The sequence below is a fragment of the Megascapheus bottae genome, chromosome 16, assembly GCF_031878675.1.
Source record: "Megascapheus bottae isolate mThoBot1 chromosome 16, mThoBot2.hap1, whole genome shotgun sequence".
Lineage (NCBI taxonomy): Eukaryota > Metazoa > Chordata > Mammalia > Rodentia > Geomyidae > Megascapheus > Megascapheus bottae.
Window position 1 is genome coordinate 4,042,867 of NC_143524.1, and position 19,140 is coordinate 4,062,006.

At 46.1% G+C, this 19,140-nt stretch overlaps 1 protein-coding gene across 2 annotated transcripts in view; it reads right to left on the reverse strand.

The window, feature by feature from the left end:
• Positions 1-716: 716 nt before the first annotated feature.
• Positions 717-19,140, reverse strand: part of Kdm2a (lysine demethylase 2A) — a 99,177-nt gene continuing 80,753 nt past the window's right edge. For both annotated transcript variants that reach the window (XM_090347284.1, XM_090347285.1), the window contains exons 15-22: positions 17,054-17,323; positions 15,960-16,091; positions 11,693-11,782; positions 8,014-8,726; positions 5,458-5,621; positions 4,698-4,856; positions 3,217-3,432; positions 717-2,790 (exon numbers count right to left, since the gene is read on the reverse strand). In XM_090347284.1, the coding sequence (XP_090203410.1) occupies positions 2,609-2,790; positions 3,217-3,432; positions 4,698-4,856; positions 5,458-5,621; positions 8,014-8,726; positions 11,693-11,782; positions 15,960-16,091; positions 17,054-17,323 (1,926 nt within the window). In that variant the 3' untranslated portion in view covers positions 717-2,608. The remainder of the gene's footprint in view (positions 2,791-3,216; positions 3,433-4,697; positions 4,857-5,457; positions 5,622-8,013; positions 8,727-11,692; positions 11,783-15,959; positions 16,092-17,053; positions 17,324-19,140) is intronic.

Genomic DNA, 19,140 nt, shown 5'->3' on the forward strand with positions numbered 1-19,140 from the left:
CCCAAAATAACCCCAATGTGTTGAGATAATAAGACTCACCCCCTTAATGCTTACATTTAATTTAAAAATTTTAGCACAACATTGGAGATTGACTCTAAATCAGCAACAAAAAAATATATATTTACAATATTTTTTTCCCGAAAAACAAAAAACACAACCAAACCCTTTAAACATAGTGACTTTAGGAGTTTTATTATTTATGGAGCAGTTTTTTTTAATCACCAAGTGATTTTATATTATTTATATATATGTATATATATATATAAATTTTCTTCCTTTCCTTTGTGGTTTTTTGCCCCGGTACGTGGAAAGATGGAGGCAGAGGTCAGGCCCTATAGTCTGAGGGCAGGCTCTTCGGCACGGCTGCAATATGGTGGAACTCCCCAGTTCCCCGAGATGTCCTCTCTTCCTCACAGGCCCACCCTCACCTCTTAAAAACCATTCGTCCCCACAGTCCCAAAGAAAGGGAAAAGCCAGCAAAGGTGTCGGTCCATCTGCCACCATCCTGGGCTCCCTTTACAGCTGACCAATTTACGTGCACGGTAAAAATGCTTGGTTTCCCTTCCCTCCCCCCACCAACCAATCAACAAACAAAAGCGAAACCTAAAACAAACCAGTTTGGAAATTTCTGTGGATGAAATGTCCCAAAGTCAGAGGCACTGTCCCGGCACAATCCCTGCTCTGAAGGGGTCTCTCCACCTCCCCTCCTTATAAAAAGACAACACAACTTAGTATCTTTTTCAGTATTTTCCACAGGAGCAACCAAAAAGGGGAGGGGAGGATAGGAAGTGTCCAATTATAGGTCATTGACAATAAGGTTTTTGCTCAATACCCAGGGTTCTTTACAGAGAAGTTCCCCTAACTGAGGCACTCTGGAATAAGTCACTGGAATTTCCTCAAGGTTTTGGCCCCAGAATGCTAGGGCCTGGAGACCAATGGAAGGGGTGAAGGGTCACGGGAGCAAGCTGCTGCTGTTTTTAAAATCAGCAGATTGGAAGAAACAGACACAAACAATACCACCCCTACCAGACCCAGTTTTCCCTCAAATGGCTGCTTAATGCCAGGATGAAAGCTGGGCTAGGTGACAAAGAGGGGACCTCTCTGCTTCTATTGCTTTGGCAGTGGCAAGGGTGCAGTTGGCATCTCTCCTCGGGTGGCTCGCACTTCAGCCCCCTGGTGCTGGGGCTCTGTCCCCTCAGAGTAGGGTTTAGGAGGGAAAGCCCTCAAGTGGGCTACAGGAACGAGGATGGGAAGGGGCAGGGCAAGGTTGTGCTATCAATCTCCTACAGATGGGGAGCAGAGTGCAAATTTGCATCTATCCTATAAACTTGCCACTGGCGGCTGCTACTGAGCATCTCCCCAGACATTTAAACATTGACCCAAAACAAATTCCGACCTTTCTTCTCCTTCTCTTTTTTTAAAGTGCAAAAAGCTCTCTGCTGCCCTAGAGAGAGGATCTTTGGACAGGCCGTTCAATGCAAAGTTACAGGGCAGCTGATGGGGCTTGACAAAGGGTGGCGGAGTGGGGATTCCATGTTCCCCTCCCCTCTCCCTGCACACACACGCACTCACGCACGCAGCACACTCAGCCACTCACACACACACACACACAGAGGCACATGCACACCCCCTTTCCACATCTGCGGGCAGAGGGTGGGTGACTGGCTTCCAAGCAAGACCCCTCTCCTCCTCTCGAAAGGTTTCAGGTCAGCAAGCTGCTAGGCAATACAGACCTGAGCTCAGGGGATACACTGAACCAGAGGTCCAGAAGAGCCTGACCTAGAGGCAGGTGGAGACCTGGCCACTCCTCTGCTCCCTCTGAGAACATGCATCCTGGGTGGGAGGGAGGACGTGTGGAAAAGGGCAGTCAGTGGGAAGGGGGCGGGGACAGAGATGGTGCCTGTCTCAGAATCTGTCTGGGTAGTGATGAGATGGGGTGTCCCTGGGGGTGCAGTTCCATGTTCCTCTGAAGAGCTTCAACCCCAGTAAGTGCAACAAAGACCTCACAGAGACTGGTGGGACAGCTGGGCGGGGCAGGAGGGAAGCAGGGAGCCACATGTGAGCGAGCACGGGTGCTACTAGTGCTAGACAGCATCAAGCTCAGGAACAGGACATGAGGACAAGCTTATAGACGCCGGTGCGAGGCTTCAGTCATCTGAGAGCACCAGTGGGACCTGCCGGGCCAGGCGTCCTGGGGCTGCTGGCCCCTTCTGCAGAAGCCGGGAGAGTGAGAGGGAGGAGACACGCACTGGACACCATGAGGAGAACCTGGCCCTGGGGACAGGGCCGCTTTCTTCCCTAGAGTTTGCACGGAACCAGGCACTGCTGGGGACCACAGGTGGGAAAGCAGGGTCCTGGGCCTGGTATAAGTGAAGGTTGCACAAACATCCCAAACTGAAAGCCTGGCCTCCTGACGGCACTGCCCGTGCTTTCCTCTTGGATCAACTGCTGTTCCTTTTTCCTTGGGAGGGAGAGGAGCAGGGCTCAGGGCAGGCGAGCAGAGGGAGTGTGCTGCTGGCCTGGAGCCTATGCAGGATCAGGGAAAAGCTCTCCTCAGTGGGAAGGCAGGGGAAGATTGGTTTCCTGATGAGCCCAGGCCGGGTGTGTCTTAGCTGATCTTCTGTATCAACTTCTCGTCAGACAGGCAGTACAGGCTGTTGATGGACAAGTCTGAGATGAAGTGCTCACAGGCTTTTCGAGTGATCTGCTTGCATCCTCGAAGGTCAATCAAGGTGACATTGGCTATGCGCCGTAAGTAGATCAGGGTCTGGTCTGTCAATTTATTGCAACCTGTGGGCAAAATGAGCAAGAAAACCAAGTCACACAAACACACAACCACAGATTCCTTCTTGCCGTTCAGTTCCCTTAACCCTCTCTACAATGATAAAGAGCAGAAATGCTGGCAGCAAGCAATGAAGCCTCTGAAGGCCCCTTTGCTGCCTCTCCTGTGCAGTACCACAGGAAAGGAAGCACAGGGGTTGGTAGGCTAGAAGGTAGCCATAAAACAGGGGCATCTCGACTCCTCCATGCCTCAGTCTCCATCAACTAAAAAAAGAAGGAAACCTTTCTTGTGTGATGTGAAGAAAATGAGTTAACATGATTCAGATCAATTGACTTCAAATCATCCTGCTTTATTGGTCAGGTTTCAAAAATGCCTGGCTGGGTCTCCAACAACCAGGAGCATACGTATTAGCGTGAGCGAAGGCAGCAGCCTACCTGCCATATTGAGCTCTGTGAGGGAGTAGCGCGTGGAAGACCCGACAGCGGTGAGTAGGTTGGAGGACTGATCTGTAAGGTGGCTGCAATGACTAAGGTCGAGTCGAGATAGGAGGGGCATGTGGCGAATGATGAGCCGAAGGGTGGCATCTGTGATGTCAAGGCCTGCCAGCCGGAAATCAGTCATGTTCCGAAGCTTGCTGCGATTGTCCTGACCTGCATGGGCAAAGATAAAATCTATCGAAACTTTCCTTTCTGGGCTGGAGTGTGACCTAGTGGTAGAGTGCTTGCCTTGCATGCACAAAGCCCTGAGTTCAATTCCTTAGTACCACACATACAGAAAAAGCAGGAAGTGGTGCTGCTGTGGCTCAAGTGGTAAAGTGCTAGCCCTGGGAAAGCTCAGGGACAGTTCCCAGGACTGGGGAAAAAAGGCAAAACCAACCCAACACTTTCCTTTTTGGTGCCAGTCTTGGGACTTGACCTAAGGTCCTGGGCACTCAGTGTTTTTGTACAGAGCTGGTGCTCTACCACTTCCAGTTTTTTGGGGACTTAATTGGAGGCAAGAGTTTCAAGGACTTTCCTGCCCAGACTGGCTTCAAACTGTAACCTTTCATTCTTTGCCTCCTGAGCAGCTAGGATTATAGGTATGAGCCACTGGCACCTGGCTCAAAACTTAAAAAAAAAAAAAAAAAAAATTGTACCAGCTCTGGAGATTGAACTCAAGGCTTAGGCACTTTCCTTAGCTTCTCTACTCAAAGCTAGTGCTTCACCACTTAAAGCACAGCTCCACTTCCAGGTCTGGGTGATTCACTGGAGGTGAGGGTTTCATAGAGTATCTTTGAGCCGATTCTCAGATTTCAGCATCCTGACTAGCTAGGATTACAAGGTGCCATTTTTTTCTTTTTAAAGTGACAAAGGAGAGTTTAATAGAATAAAGAAACAGCAGGCTCCATTTCCTGCTTTCCCAGTAGAAAATGATAATTAAAGATCCCAAAATTCGTCTGTAATCCAACTCTAAAGTCCCAGGCAGCACATGCTGGCCAGGCCATCTCGATGAGGTTAAGCTGGATTGCTCACACCCACCCCTACTTCAGGGAATGAGCAATTTGTGGGGACAGTTTCTAGAAAATAAGAGTTTGCTTTTTTTTTTTTTGGTAGTGCCAGGTTATGCTTAATTTATATGGCTATATGCAGAATGCTCCTTCCCTTCCCATGCTGCCAGAGTCAATAATCTACCTGAACCAGCCTTATGAAACTTCTTTAGGATTAGGTTCTCTGAGCCTCAAACTCCATTGAGCCAAAGAATGGGCTTCTTCCTTTGTGGCAATTACCTACTTGTAAGTAAGTTACAGTTGTGCATGGCCCTTATCTTCATCTTGTCCCATAGCTTCATTCTGAGATTACCTTGGAGTCAAGGAGTTCTGTCCAAAGACAAAGCTGCCATTCAAGATAAGCACACAGAAGCCAGGCCCAGAGCATACCTGGTTTATCAGTTGGTGGAGCCAGCAAGTCTCGAATTTGAGGGTCCTTAATTCCTACTGCCCACCGAAGATCAAGGGTCCTGAGAAGGGGGCAGCTGGAAGTGCTGAGGGCAGAGACAGCAGACCAAGAGCAGCCAGCTAGGAGAAGGTCTTTCAGACCTGCAAGCAATAGAAACAGAGTCATGCAATATACTGCTTAAGAGTACATTCAGAGCCTGAATAACCAGGCTGAGTAGAATGAACAGGTTCCAATTCAAGGAGAGATGGAAGTCTGAAGATTCCTTTCCAATTGGCGATAAGAATCTCAAGGACTTTCATGCTCAGGCTGGCTTTGAACCATGATCCTTAGATCTCAGCTTCCAGAGCACCTAGGATTACAGGCATGAGCCCAGCAAGTCTGCAAATTTCTATGGGCATCCTACTCTTTTCTGCTCTGGTGGTAGATTGATTGTAGACTTACAAGGGACCAATCAAGGTACCACCTGTCTCGTCGTCTCTCCAGTTGCCATGCGGAGGGTGGAGACCTACAGGGCTGGCAGCAACACCCAATCCTATTTGTTGTCTACTGACTCTCAGAGGTGGGTGGTTAAAGTGGCCCTGGGTAAATTTCATGCCAGGTAAAACATGAACAGTGACACTGCCCCAAGCTATCCTAAAGCAATGCGAAACAGTATTGCCAAAACATCTCTGAGGGCCATGTTCCCTGCTGGGCCTTCCTGGGACCTGGAAGGGCAGTAGCAGGGCTGGGCAGCTCATTTACCTGGCAACCTATTGACGAGCCATGTCAGTTGCTTTTTGGAGATGTTGGTCCAACTGAGGTCAAGACTAACTGGCTGTCTCTTGATGATGCCACTGAGAGCCTGGGGTACAATGGCCTTACACCTACTCAAGTCAATTTTTGTCCAAAGTCTCTTGTCGCAGCACCTGTAACAGAGAGAAGAAAACTAGCTCTTAGTAATTCAATACCTCTTATGAGTAAAGCTCCCACCACAGGCTGCTGGTAGACTTCTGGAAAAAGCAGTTCCTCTGAAAGATTATTCTAAGTTCTCCTACACAAAGACAGATCACACCCTTGCACAATAGTAAAAAACTGACTTTATCAACTCTTCTTTATAATAAGTGTACATTTCATAAACCCATATGTTAAATAGTACATAACTTGACCAATAAACTTGGGACGTATAGGAACAATACAGCATAAACCCTTCAGTTATATTAAAATGGCATGGCTCCTACTGAAGGATATAGGAGAGAACACTTAAAAATTTCTGGACTTTAAAAATTGCCTGAAGCTACTTCAGGACTGCTCCATTATCTCCTATGTCAGTCACTCACAGCTTAGAGAAATGCACAGTGCTACTTAGAACCTCCACAATGCACCCTGCTGTAGCCAATTACTGTCTCAGGCCAAAGGAGCCTTCTCTATCCAGCCTAGAAGAGTCCTATTCCACCTGCAGGTTTCTGTGTTAGCAGTAGCTTCACATTTTTAAGTCAGTCCAGGCAAGAACTGAAAGGAGGGGCCTGCCTTTCCACTGCAGTCTACAAATCCACATGCTACAGATAGCACTGCACCAAGCAAACTTCCATTTAGAATTTTAGCCCCTCACCCCAAGCCTGACTCAGTCTAGCTGGCAGGAGGTGGTGAGATATGCACAAGAGATTCTTATAGATCGTGGTCTGAAAAACAAGGAGTAAAGGCAAATGGGCCTGCAAACTGTATCAAAAAGAAAAAAATTTGGGTAGACATATTAATTCTGATTTGGAACAAAACTCTTACTGACAAAAGAATAGGGTATTGCCGGGAGTTTGGCCTAGTGGTTAAAGTGCTTGCCTAGCATGCATGGAGACCCGGGTTCGATTCCTCAGTACCACATATAGAAAAAAGCCGGAAGTGGTGCTGAGGCTCAAGTGGTAGAGCTCTAGCCCTGAGAAAGTCCAAGGACAGTGCTCAGGCCCTGAGCTCAAGCCCAGGACTGGCAAAAAAAAGAATAGGGTATTTAATGTCTGGCAAAATGTTACCACTGATACATTAATAGTAGAAGAGTTCTCCAACTTGAGCACCCAGAAGAATCCCCTAAAAAAGAGGGCTTGGAAGAGTATGTTACGAGCCTGCTCCAGAGACCGATTCATATGGGCTCTGGAAATCAGCATTTTTAATTTTTTCTTTTCTGTTTGTGCTGGTCCTGAGACTTAAACTCAGGGCCTGGGCCCTGGCCCTGGTCTTTTTTTTTTCTCTTTTTTTTGGGGGGGTGGGGGTGGGGGAAGGGGAACGATGGGACTCAAGACTCAAGGCTAGCACTTTACCACTTGAGCCACAAAACAGTTTCTGTATTTTTGCTGGTAAATTAGAGATAAGTCTCATGGACTTTCTTTCCCAGGCTGGCCTTGAACTGCGATCCTTAGATCCCAGCCTCTCTTTTTTTTTTTTCTTGGGGGGGGGGTGTTGGTTGTAGGGCTTAGGTTGGGTGTGGGCACTCTCTCTTGAGCTCTTGAGCTCTTCAGCTCAAAGCCAGCACTCTTCCACTTGAGCCACAGCGCCACTTCCAGTTTTCAGGTGAAGTAATAGAGTGCCAGGGATGCCCAGGCTGGCTTTGAACTTCGTGTCAGATCTCAGCCTCCTGAGTAGCTAGGATTACAGGCATGAGCCACTGGTGCCTGGCTAATCCCAGCCTCTTGAGTAGTTAGTATTAAGGTGTGAACTGTAGAACCCTGCTGTGCTTCCTGTAAATTATCAGAGAGAACGTCTCCTCAAGGATTTCCTCAGTGAGTTTGGATTCATCAAGGACACTTAAGTTTCAAGAGGATGCAGGAATACTGACTTAGATTTGGGGTATGAGAATGAAAGTTGTGGAGAAGTATGACCATCTTCAAACGCATTTGGAAAGCATGCCCAGGAATTATGGAGGTAGCAGCTAGGGTCCCAGCCTCTCAATGAGTAGAGGGATTATGGAGGTAGCAGCTAGGTGCCCCAGGCACTCAATGAGTATGTGATGTGTTGAGGTAAGGGAGAGGTTTCCAGGCTGCAAGACTGAAATTTTAGCAGGAATTGGGGGGAAAAAAACCCTCCCTCCAAATCAGTTCCCCTCCTAGCAATGCTGGAGAAGCACAGAGCAGAGGGAGGAGGCAAAGGCCCCGACTCCCCTCATGGCAACCTTAGCCACGATGGACCGCATCTTTAACAAGAGCCAGGCTGGGCTCTTTTGCTCCTTACAGGAACCCACAAGCCTTTGGATGTCAAGGTACATGCCACTTTCAAATGGAAGACCTGGCATCTACTCCCATGCCCCTACACCTGACCCCCTGTATCCCCGCTCACCATTTATACCACGTCTTGCACACTCGCATACATTCACAAAGTTCTCTGCGGCTGAGGTAGCGGAAGACAGACATCCAGACCTCCCGCTGCATCCAGCTTTCGTCTCCATCCTGAGCCCAACTGCCCCGGCCATTCAGCCTGGCTGCACCCCCCTCCTCTGCACTGTCATCTTCCTCCTCCTCCTCCTCCTCCTCTTCCTCCTCTCCCCCCAGCCCCTCCTCATCCCCACGCTGGGGTGTTCGGGCTGGGCAGTGCTGCACTAGCACACGGGGGGAATGGCGAAGGTTGGCAGAGGAGGCCGTGATGGCCTGCAGCTTGGGCACAATGGATGTCCCGTGGAGCTCTTTGGTGGGCCTCTGTAGCGTGACAGTGAGGTACGATCCCCGGATCTTGGCTTTCTCAACTTCAGACAGCTCCTTTTTGCCGCTGGGATTGTTCTCCTTTTCCCGTACCATGGTGCGCTCTGTGGCCTGCAGCCGCAGCAACTGCCGCCGTTTGAAGCGCTCATCGCGGCTGGCACTGTGGTGGTCACTGGGGCCAGCCCCAGGGGATGACCGAGTCACCATACCCCGGGGGGAAACGGGGTCGTGGATGAGCTGCAGCATGGAAGTGGGGGAGTGAGGCGGGGGAGTAAGAGGCTCCTCGCAGCTCCGCAGGGGCCGCAAGACTTTGGCTTGCACAGCTTCTTCATCGCTTTCTTCCAATTTCCGCTTCTACAAAACACACCCAGAAAAGCAACATCAGCGCTTCCCTTTCCCCAAACTTTCTCAAGTGACAGGGTGAGGCTGAGAGAAGATGGGTTACTGCCGCCAGAAAGGATCACCTTCTCAGAGCTCGTGCCTGTGTCCAAGAATCCTACTTATGGAACAAAATCAGGTCACTCAGAAACTTACCCGTGACAAAAAGGTTTGTGTCCAAGTACAGAGAAGTGAAATACAAAATATGAGCTGCTTGATTCGATTCCCGGGAGCCAAGCTAAAAAACCAAAGTCTGGTCCTCTCTGGGTGCCTTGGGTGGCCTTGGCAAGTCACCCCATCCAGAGATCACGGCACCAAGGTGGCCCCAAAGGGTTTCATTTATGAGATTTCCCATTCCACACTTTAAAGATCAAAGCCAGGCTAAGTGCACACTTATAATCTCAGCACTCACAAGGCTGAGGCAAGTCCAAGTTAAAAAAAAAAGAAAGAAAAGGGATTTCCTCCCCCTCCCCCCCCACACACACACAAATGAGGGAAAGAAGTTAGCTTTCTATCACTCCGCACAATGTCCTTGTTTTTTCTTTTTGGCTAGTTGTGGGGCTTGAACTCAGGGCCTGGGCACTGTCCTTGGACCCTTTTTGCTCAAGGCTATAGTGATTTGCCACGTGAGCCACAGCACCACTTCTGGCTTTTTCTGTGTATGTAGCACTGAGGAACTGAACCTAGGGCTTGGTTGCATACCACTAGGCCACACTGGTGATTCATACCTGATACCCCAGCTACTTAGGAAGCTGAGATCTGAGGACCATGGTTCAAAGCCAGCCTTAGGCAGAAAAAGTCTCTAGAAAAGACTCTAGAAAATAGGAAGTGGCACTGTGGCTCAAAGTGGTAGAACAATAAAAGCTCAGGTACAGTGACCAGGGCAAATTCAAGCCCCATGATCAGAAAGAATGAACAGGCTACAACTCTACTCCTGCGTAACTTAGCCATTTCAAATCTTGTCTCGCATCACAACCAGTTTTCTGATGGATAATTGGAGATAAGAGTCTTACCACAATCCTCAGATCTCAAACTCCTGAGCAGCTAGAATTATAAGCTTAAGCCATCAGCACCCAGCTATTGTCTCTTAATTTTGCCTCGCCTCACCTTACCTCCTCTTCTCTCCCCTTTTCTTTCTGTATTTTTGCTGGTCCTGGGGCGTGACCTCCTCTTTTGGTCAAGGATAGCACTCTACCCCTTGAGCTCCACTTCTGGCTTTTTGGTCGTTAAAGATAGAAGTCTCACAGACTTTCCTACCAGGGCTGGTTTTGAACTGGGATCCTCGGATCTCAGCCATAAACTAACTAGTACCCAGTCTAATTTTGCTCTTTTACTCAAATGATATGTCTGTGTCTGGTGTTAGATGAACTCAGTCTGGGCTAGTATTCACCCATTCGAGGCACAGTTCACTTCTGGCCTTTTATGACTAGCAGTGTGCCACTTGAGCCACAGCATCACTTCTGGCTTTTTCTGAGTATGTGGTACTGAGGAATTGAACCCAGGGCTTCATGAATGCTATGCCTGTACTCTACCACTAGGCTATGCTCCCAGCCCATGGGTTGTTGTTTTGGAGTAGTTTATTAAAGGTAAGAGTTTTGAAGCTTGCCCTGGCTGGCTTTTAACTGTGATCCTCAGATCTCAGCCTGCTAAGTAGCTAGGATTACAGTCATGAAACACCAGTGCCCAGCTTGAAACTAAAACTTTTAACTAACTCAGTTCCCAAGTAGAAGAAATAAGGACATGTTCTTACTCGTAGGGACCCTAGGTGGCCACCTCCTCTTTTATGTGCTCCCAGCACATCTTGTCTTGCCTGTGTTAGTAACCAGTCATTTTGGCCATTGTCATTACTGGATTTAAACCAACAACCTAGAGGTTTACCTTGGTCAAGGTCACAGAGCTACTCCAACCACCTCTGGGGGCAGGCTTATCTTTGAATGGCACATTGGAGCATATGGGGTAGGTAAGTCTTCTGAGAGGCTACTGAGGTGAAAATGACAAAAAATGTCAACTGACTTAACTGGAATCTCTAGCACACCATTGTGGAAACACCTACCAGCCTATTATAACCTCTCCTCCATTTCTAGGGCCACAGAACATATGACAACCTCAGGTATTTGTGGACCTTAAGTGGAACAATATTTAGTAATATACAAAGCAAAAATGGGGCTGGGAATGTGGCTTAGTGGTACAGTACTTGCTTAGCATGCATTAAGCCCTGGGTTCAATTCCTCAGTGCTACATAAATAGAAAAAGCCTGAAGTAGTGCTGTGGCTCAAGTAGTAGAGTGCTACCCTTGATCAAAAGAAGCTCAAGGATAGTGCCCAGGCCCTGACTGAGTTCAAGCCAGGGTGGGGGAAATTTTAGTGGTTAGCCCAAGGTAATAAGACTCAATAGATTTTTCTGCCCTGGATGGCTCTGAACTTCGGTCCTCAAATCTCATCCTCCTAAGTAGGTAGGATTAATCAATGCCTGGCTAAAAACTACAAGCTCTTAAAAAGATAAACAAAAACACTACTACCCTAGAACATGCGGACAATAGCCAGGTACCACCTGTCATCCTAGCTGCTCAGGAGGCTGAGATCTGAGGACTGTGGTTTGAAGCTGCGTAGGCAGAAAAATCTCCACAAAACTTTTATCTCCATTAACCACCTGAGAACAGGAGGTGACACTGTGGCTCAACTGGTAAATCACTAGCCTTGAGAACAAAGAGGCGCCCTCGTGGAGAGTGCCCAGGCCCTGAGTTTGAGCCCCACAACTGACAAAACAAACACTGACAACAAAAAGGGTTGGGGGGAGGGGAATCAAAAGAACAAAACAAAAATAAGTTGCCTGCGTCACAGAACCGCTATGAACCACGTTGCTGCAAAGGTAAATGCACAGCAATCTACCAGATTTGACACTTACTTTCCTATCATAAAGGCAGCATGGATATAGTCCTTTACCTGGGATTTCTCTGAGCTGTCCTCCTGGTAACACTTTGGACACTCCCAGCAATTTGGCAATTCCTCGTTAAGCAACCCTTCTCCATCCATCTATAAGCAGACAAGGATGTTATTAAACACACATACAAGTCAGTTTCTTCTGCCTTCACCACACAGCAAACAAGGTGGAAAAGAACTAGAATAGATACTGTTTTGGTTCCCAAAGAAGGACAAACTGAGAGCTAATTAGTACTAACACCCATTAAGATTCACTCTCAAACACTAGGAAACTTGGCCACTCTCAGCCACCTTTAATTTGGTTATTTGACTAACATTAGGCTTCATGAAGAGACTTCCACAGGTCTGTGGTCTCCAGATTCTCCTGGAGGTCTATACCTGATTTTTTTTTTTTTTTTTTTTTGCCAGTCCTGGGCTTGAGCTCAGGGCCTGAGCACTGTCCTTGGACTTTCTCAAGGCTAGAGCTCTACCACTTGAGCCTCAGCACCACTTCCGGCTTTTTTCTACGTATGTGGTACCGAGGAATCGAACCCAGGTATTCATGCATGCTAGGCAAGCACTTTAACCACTAGGCCAAACTCCCGGTCCCCTGATTTTTTTTTTTTTTTTTTTGGTCAGTCCTAGGGGCTGAACTCAGTGCTTGAGCACTGTCCTCAAACACTTTTTGGTCATGGCTAGCACTCTGCCACTTGAGCCACAGCGCCACTTCCGGCTTTTTCTGTGTAGGTGATACTGAGGACTCGAACCTGGGTCTTCATACATGCTAGGCAAGCACTCTACCACTAGGCCAAATTCCGGGCCCTCAACTCTGATCTTAATGGTCAGGCATATTTATGACTGCTTGACAATAGCAACTAATGATTCAGTCTCTGTAACTCAGTATTCTTAATTGTACAAATGGGATACATGTAACAATGTATCAGCCCAATTGTCTGGGATATGTCACATACCATATTATACCCCCCCTTTTTTACTCTATAATATTTATTATAAAGTATTATATAAAGTATTTAGAAAAGCGCATGAAATTTACTAAAGGCTTTGTAGTAAGCAGTCATCATCATAGTCTCAGGAGCATATCTATCTATATATCTAGTCTATGTGATTATCAGTTTTCTTTTTTTTCTTTTTTTTTTTTGCATTTTTTTATTGTAATTAGTAAAAGGGTTACATGATATTTGCCAGATAGAAGGTACATTAATTCACGTACATTGATACCCTTTCACAAGTCTTGGTACCCATTTCCCTCCCCCCCCACACCCCCCACCCATCTTGGTTTTCCCCCCTTCCCTATCAAATTTCAAATAACCAAATACAAATAAATTCAATATATCAGATAACAAAGTGAGATACTATAACAATATGAGACAATCAGTTTTAAACTCAGGACTTTCTGCTTGCTACACTGGTGCTATACTACTCTGAGCTATGCCCTTAGCCCTACTTTTTGTTGGCAATGTTAAAAAAAAAAAAAAAAAAAAAAAAAAGGAATCTAGTAAATTCTTCTGTTAGTACTGGCTTCAAGCATCAATTCTACAGATTTCAACCTCCTAAAATTTTATATATGTAGTCCAGGTGATAATTTGCAATTAAAAAAATTTTTTTTAAAGGGGTGGGGCTAGGAGTTTGGCCTAGGGCCTAGTGGTAAGAGTTCTAGCTTAGCATGCACAAAGACCCATGTTCGATTCCTCGGTACCACACATATAGAAAAAAGCTGGAAATGGTGTTGTGGTTTAAGTGGTACAGCCTTGAAAACGTCTTAAGAAAGCCCAAGGAAAGTGCTCAGGCCCAGAGTTCAAGGCCCAGGACTGGCAAAGAAAAAAAAAAAATCTAAAAAGGGCTGGGAATGTGGCTCAGTGGAGAGTACTTGTCTAGCATGCATGAAGCCCTGGATTCAATCTTTGGTACCACAGGAAGTGGTGCCATGACTCAAGTGATAAGAGTGCCAGCCTTGAGCAAAAGGAGTTCAAGGACAGTGCCCAAGGTCCGAGTTCAAGCTACGGGACTGGCAAATAAATAGTTAAGTAAAATTTTTGTGCTACTTTGGATTGAATTCAGGACCTTGCTCTTGTTTGATAAATGCCACTTGAGTTCTACTTCAAAGTCCTTTAAGATAACTATTTTCACATTTTAATCTTTCTTTTTGGAGGGGTCAGTCGTGGGGCTTGAACTCAGCCTGGGCTCTGTCCCTGAGCTCTTCAGCTCAAGGCTAGTTCTCCACACCTTGAACCACAGCATCACTTCCAGGTTTTCTGGTGGTTAATAGGCGATAAAAGTCTCATGGAATTTGTGCCTGGGCTGGCTTTGAAGTGAGATCTTCAAATCTTAGCCTCCTGAGTAGCTAGGATTATACTGGACTGTCATTCTCATAAATGACAGTCTAATTAATAACCACCGTCAGACAGGTGGCAGTCATAATGTAGCTGATAGTTTCTAGCAAAGTTAAATATGTGAGACCGGAGTCTCACTATATTGCCCAAGATGACCTCAAACTCATAAGCTCAAGTGATATCCCTCAGCCTCCCAAGTATCTAGACTGCAGGCAGACACCAACATGCGTGCCATATCTGTACTGCACACCAACTTCACTGCACTATCTTCAAGTCTAGAAAGAAGACACACGTGGAACAGTTCGTTTTCAGTGGAGCGACGGTGGCTCATACCTGTAATCTTAGCTACTCAGAAAGCTAAGATTTGAGGATAACAGTTAGAAACTAGTCTGGGTGGGAAAAACCACCAGAATTAACCAGCAAATAGCCAGAAGCAGAGCTGTGGCTCAAGTGATAGAGCAACAGCCTCGAGTGTAAAAGCCAAGGGACAGTGCCTGGGCCCTGAATTTAGTACACACACGGGTGTGCAAACATATATGCAACCCAGTGGTGCTATGCTCTGGTTGTTCATCAGGATCCCCTGGGAGCTTTAGGAACACAGGACTCAACTCTGATGTTGAATTCTGTTGGAATTACACATAGAAAAGGTGTGTACTATCAGACCTGCATCAATTACTACTTTTGTTTTTTTAATATTTGACTTTTTAAATACAGTTTTATTGTTATTACTAAGGTGTTCCATAGGAGTTACCATTTTATAAGTCAGGTAATGAGTACATTTTTTTTTTTTTTGCCAGTCCTGGGCTTGAGCTCAGGGCCTGAGCACTGTCCTTGGACTTTCTCAAGGCTAGAGCTCTACCACTTGAGCCTCAGCACCACTTCCAGCTTTTTTGTATGTATGCAGTACCAAGGAATCGAACCCGGGTCTTTGCGCATGCTAGGCAAGCACTTTAACCACTAGGCCAAACTCCCAGCCCCAATTACTACTTTTCTTTTTCTCCCCCCCCCTTTTTTTGTGGGTCATGGGGCTTGAACTAGGTAGGGGTGCTGTCCCTGAGCTCTTATTTCCCTGCCCTTTAGCCAAGGCCCACTTCCGGGTTTTCTGGTGGTTAATTGGAGATAAGAGTCTAAAGGAATTTGTGCCTGGGTGGGCTTTGAACTCAATCCCCAGTTCTCAACCTCCTGAGTAGCTAGGATTAGAGGTGTGAGCCACTGCTCCTAGCCAATTACTACTTTTCAACGGCTCAGTTGTGCTCCAAGTCTGACACAGACAGTTAAAAACGACTATTCTTATACCCTTGGGAATCAGGGTTCAGAGATGTACTGAGAGATACAGCAAAAGCATCCTTAAACAAGAACCTGCAGGGGGCTGGGAATTTGGCCTAGTGGTAGAGTGCTTGCCTAGCATGCACGAAGACCTGGGTTTGATTCCTCGGTGCCCCACATATATATAGCAAAAAGCCAGGTGGTGCTGAGGCTCAAGTGGTAGAGTGCTATCCTTGAGAAAGTCCAAGGACAGTGCTCAGGCTCTGAGCTCAAGCCCAGGACTGGCAAAAAAAAAAAAAAAAAAAAGAACCTGCAGTTTCAATGGCCTAGGATTTCAAACACATTATTCATGCTAAACTGTAAGTTCATTTTTTTAAATAATTTTTTATTGTAATTAATAAAAGGGCTACATGATATTTGCCAGATAGAAGGTGCAAAAACTGTAAGTTCTATGAGGCCAGGAACCAATCTATTTTGTATTTCATACTGTTTTATACTCAAAGGTGCAGTGCCTGATATTAGATCCATGAATGAAAGGACTGATGTTAGACCACTTCGCTAAGTGACCTCAGAGCCGAGGGCCCACAGTGGGATGGTGGCAGCCTTCATGGTGGGTGTTCCATTTTTCTGTTACTACTAGCTGAGACTTAAGGAGCTTTTAGGATTCTTCTCACCTGCAGGCAGCCGGGATGGACGATCTCATTGCAGATACAGCATTCCATAAGTTTTTTCTCAAAGTCCTGTGTCTCTTCATTTTGATCTACCTCTCCACACAGAGAACATGTGACAGAGTGAGGCAATCTTGGCTATAAAAGGACAAAGAAACAAACAAAAAACAAGTTAAATCCTTCTTATTTTTACTTGGTTTAACAGAAGATAGGAAACTTGGTTGTTGTAATTCTCTATTACTAACATGTGAGGAACATGGAGACAGAGTAGAGAGGAGAGGTTTTGGTAAAAAAAAAAAACTAGAGAAGGAGATGGAGGACTCACTTGCCTGGGAATAACAGACCAACTGACAAGAGACCAATAATTTCATTTGTCCTTGAACATGGGCTTGTCCTTGGTCTCCCTTGGTCCACTTAAAGAAGGTTTAGAAAGCAGTGACTTTCTCTTCAAATGCTGGTTTCTGTTTGAAAATTAGGTGAGGAAGCCCAAAACACTACAAAGTACCTTTCTGGCCGGGCACGGTGGCTCATGCCTATAATCCTAGCTACTCAGGATGCTGTAATCTGAGGATGGCAGTTCAAAGTCAGCCCAGGCACTAAAGTCCATGAGACTCATCTCCAATTAACCACCAGAAAACCAGAAGTGGCGCTGTGGCTCAAGATGCAGGGCTATAGCCTTGAGCTGAAGAGCTCAGGGACAATGCCCAGGTTTCGAGTTCAAGCCACATGACCAACCAAAAAAAAAAAGTATCTTTCTGAACCCAGGGAGGGGGGGACAAAATGAATGCCAAAGCATAACTACATTTTTTTGGGGGGAGGGGGGTGGAGGGTGTCAGTCCTGGGGCTTGTACATGGATTTTGTGCTCAAGGCTAGCGTTCTGCCATTTGAGCCAAAGCACCACTTCTGGCTTTTTCTGAGTATATGGTACTGAGAAATCAAACCCAGGGCTTCGTGCATGCTAGGTGAGCACTCTACCACTAGGCTATGTTCCCAGCCCAATAACTACTTAATTCTGCAATTATACCCTCCCCAAGAATATTTCAGTCCCTCTGGCATGTGGGCACTCCCTCCCCCAGTCTTTACCCAAAACATTACTCACTGCTAAGCACTGCCGAAGGACACAGGATTGCTTCATGCGTCCAGGCCCCCCAAACTTCTTCATGTCCCTGCAATAATGGCAAACACCACATTCCCCCTGCACACAGGCTTTGCATTTCCGACAGCGTACTCTTCTCCGTCTGGCTCCTGACACAATGGGAGAGGCAGCAGCAGGCCTCACAGGTGTTAGCCTTGGCGCTGGCTTCATGGTGTGAGGTTTTGTGATGGGGATGGTAGGAACCCGTACCTTTGGCCGAGTAGGGAATTTAAGCTGGAAAGAGAAAGCAGTCAGGTCAAACAGATCAGGTTGCTTTAAGATTGGAGATGGAGAGAATACACAGTTACATGGCAGTGTATCAAGCCCAGGATTCGGCAAATTCTGCCCTGTGAGAGAATCTGCTCTCCACTTGGTTTTATAAATACATTTTATTGGAACACAGCCATGTTCATTTGTTTGTGTATTGTCTATGGCTGCTTTCCATGCTATGGTAAATCTGAGAAGTTGTGGCTTCTGTAGAGTAACAAACCTGAAATATTTACCATCTCAACCTTCCCAGAAAAACTGCCAGCCTTTGTCCTAGCCTATGGACCTACCTACTTCAGCAATATCCTTTGCATTTTACAGAGTTGTAAGATTTGATGCTCCCGCAAGCTTGCTGGGGGTAATATCATGTACTGAGGTCGGTACAGGAGCTGCTACTCCAATATCTCCTTATACTGACTACTCAGAATCCACTCCAAAAGTACTGGACAGTGAAACTGGTCTTGTCCTTTTCTTTTAGCACTCCAAATCAGCACAGGACCTGGCACACGGCAAATATCTAATAACATTTAAATGTAGAATACACCTCTCAGATATATGTTTATGATGTAGTACTTGTATGTACACCTTGCTAGTGACCTTTTCAAGGGCAAGGACCTTATCTTTAGCTTCTTTAATTTCCCACCATTTCTTAACACTTTCTGATACAAAATACTCAACAGCCACAAATTACTGACTTGTTTTGAGGCAGTCCCACATGGCCAAGTGGGACTCCTATATGTGAGAAGGGGTAGGAGGTTCTTTAAAAGATATCATTCAGCTCCATTCTTCCTCAACACTCTTGGAATGAGATGGCTTTGCAAGTTTCAACTAGGAAACTAAAAGTAAATAAAGAGGAGACTCATTTATCTACCAAAACTATAGCTAGAATTAGAAAGCTACCACTGAGTATATCAATCAGGACAATATGGTAAAATATTATGTATGACATAAACTTAGATAGACAAAATTCATAACTATTATTATTATTTTTTTGGTTAGTCCTAGGCTTGAACTCATGAACCGGGCACTGTCCTTGGGTTTTTTTTTCTTCCTACCCCTGCCTCCCCCAAAGCTAGTGCTCTACCACTTGAGCCCCAATACCACTTTTGGGTCCCCCACCCAGTGTATGTGGTATCGAGGAATCCAACCAGGGGCTTCATGTATGCTAGGCAACCACTCTACCACTATGTTGCTTTCTCTGCAAATAATTGTGGATTTAGTAGCTGATAATAATTCTCCTTTCAGTTCCACACAAGAAAGTCCCAATCAAGAAAATCTTAAGAACAAGTTAACAACAATAAAACCCTCTGGTTTCTCCACTACATATGTATTTATTTTAATGAGTTGTAAACCCTATCTGACTCATATGGTCAGAAAGATAGAATCTGTTCTACTCTGGTCAGCCAATTCACAACTTGGCACCTGAACTTGGAGGGAGACCTGCCTCCCACTGTTAAGAAAGTCACCTTCAGGAGCAGGGAGTTTGGCCTAATGGTAGAGTGCTTGCCTAGCATGCATGAAGACCGGGGTTCAATTCCTCAGTACCACATACATAGAAAAAAGCCAGAAATGGTGTTGAGACTCAAGTGGTAGAGCTCTAGCCTTGAAAAAAATCCAAGGACCATGCTCAGATCCTGAGCTTAAGCCCAGGACTGGCAAAAAAGAAAGAAAGAAAGAAAGAAAGAAAGAAAGAAAGAAAGAAAGAAAGAAAGAAAGAAAGAAAGATGGGCTGGGAGTTTGGCCTAGTGGTTAAAGTGCTTGCCTAGCATGCATGAAGACCCGGG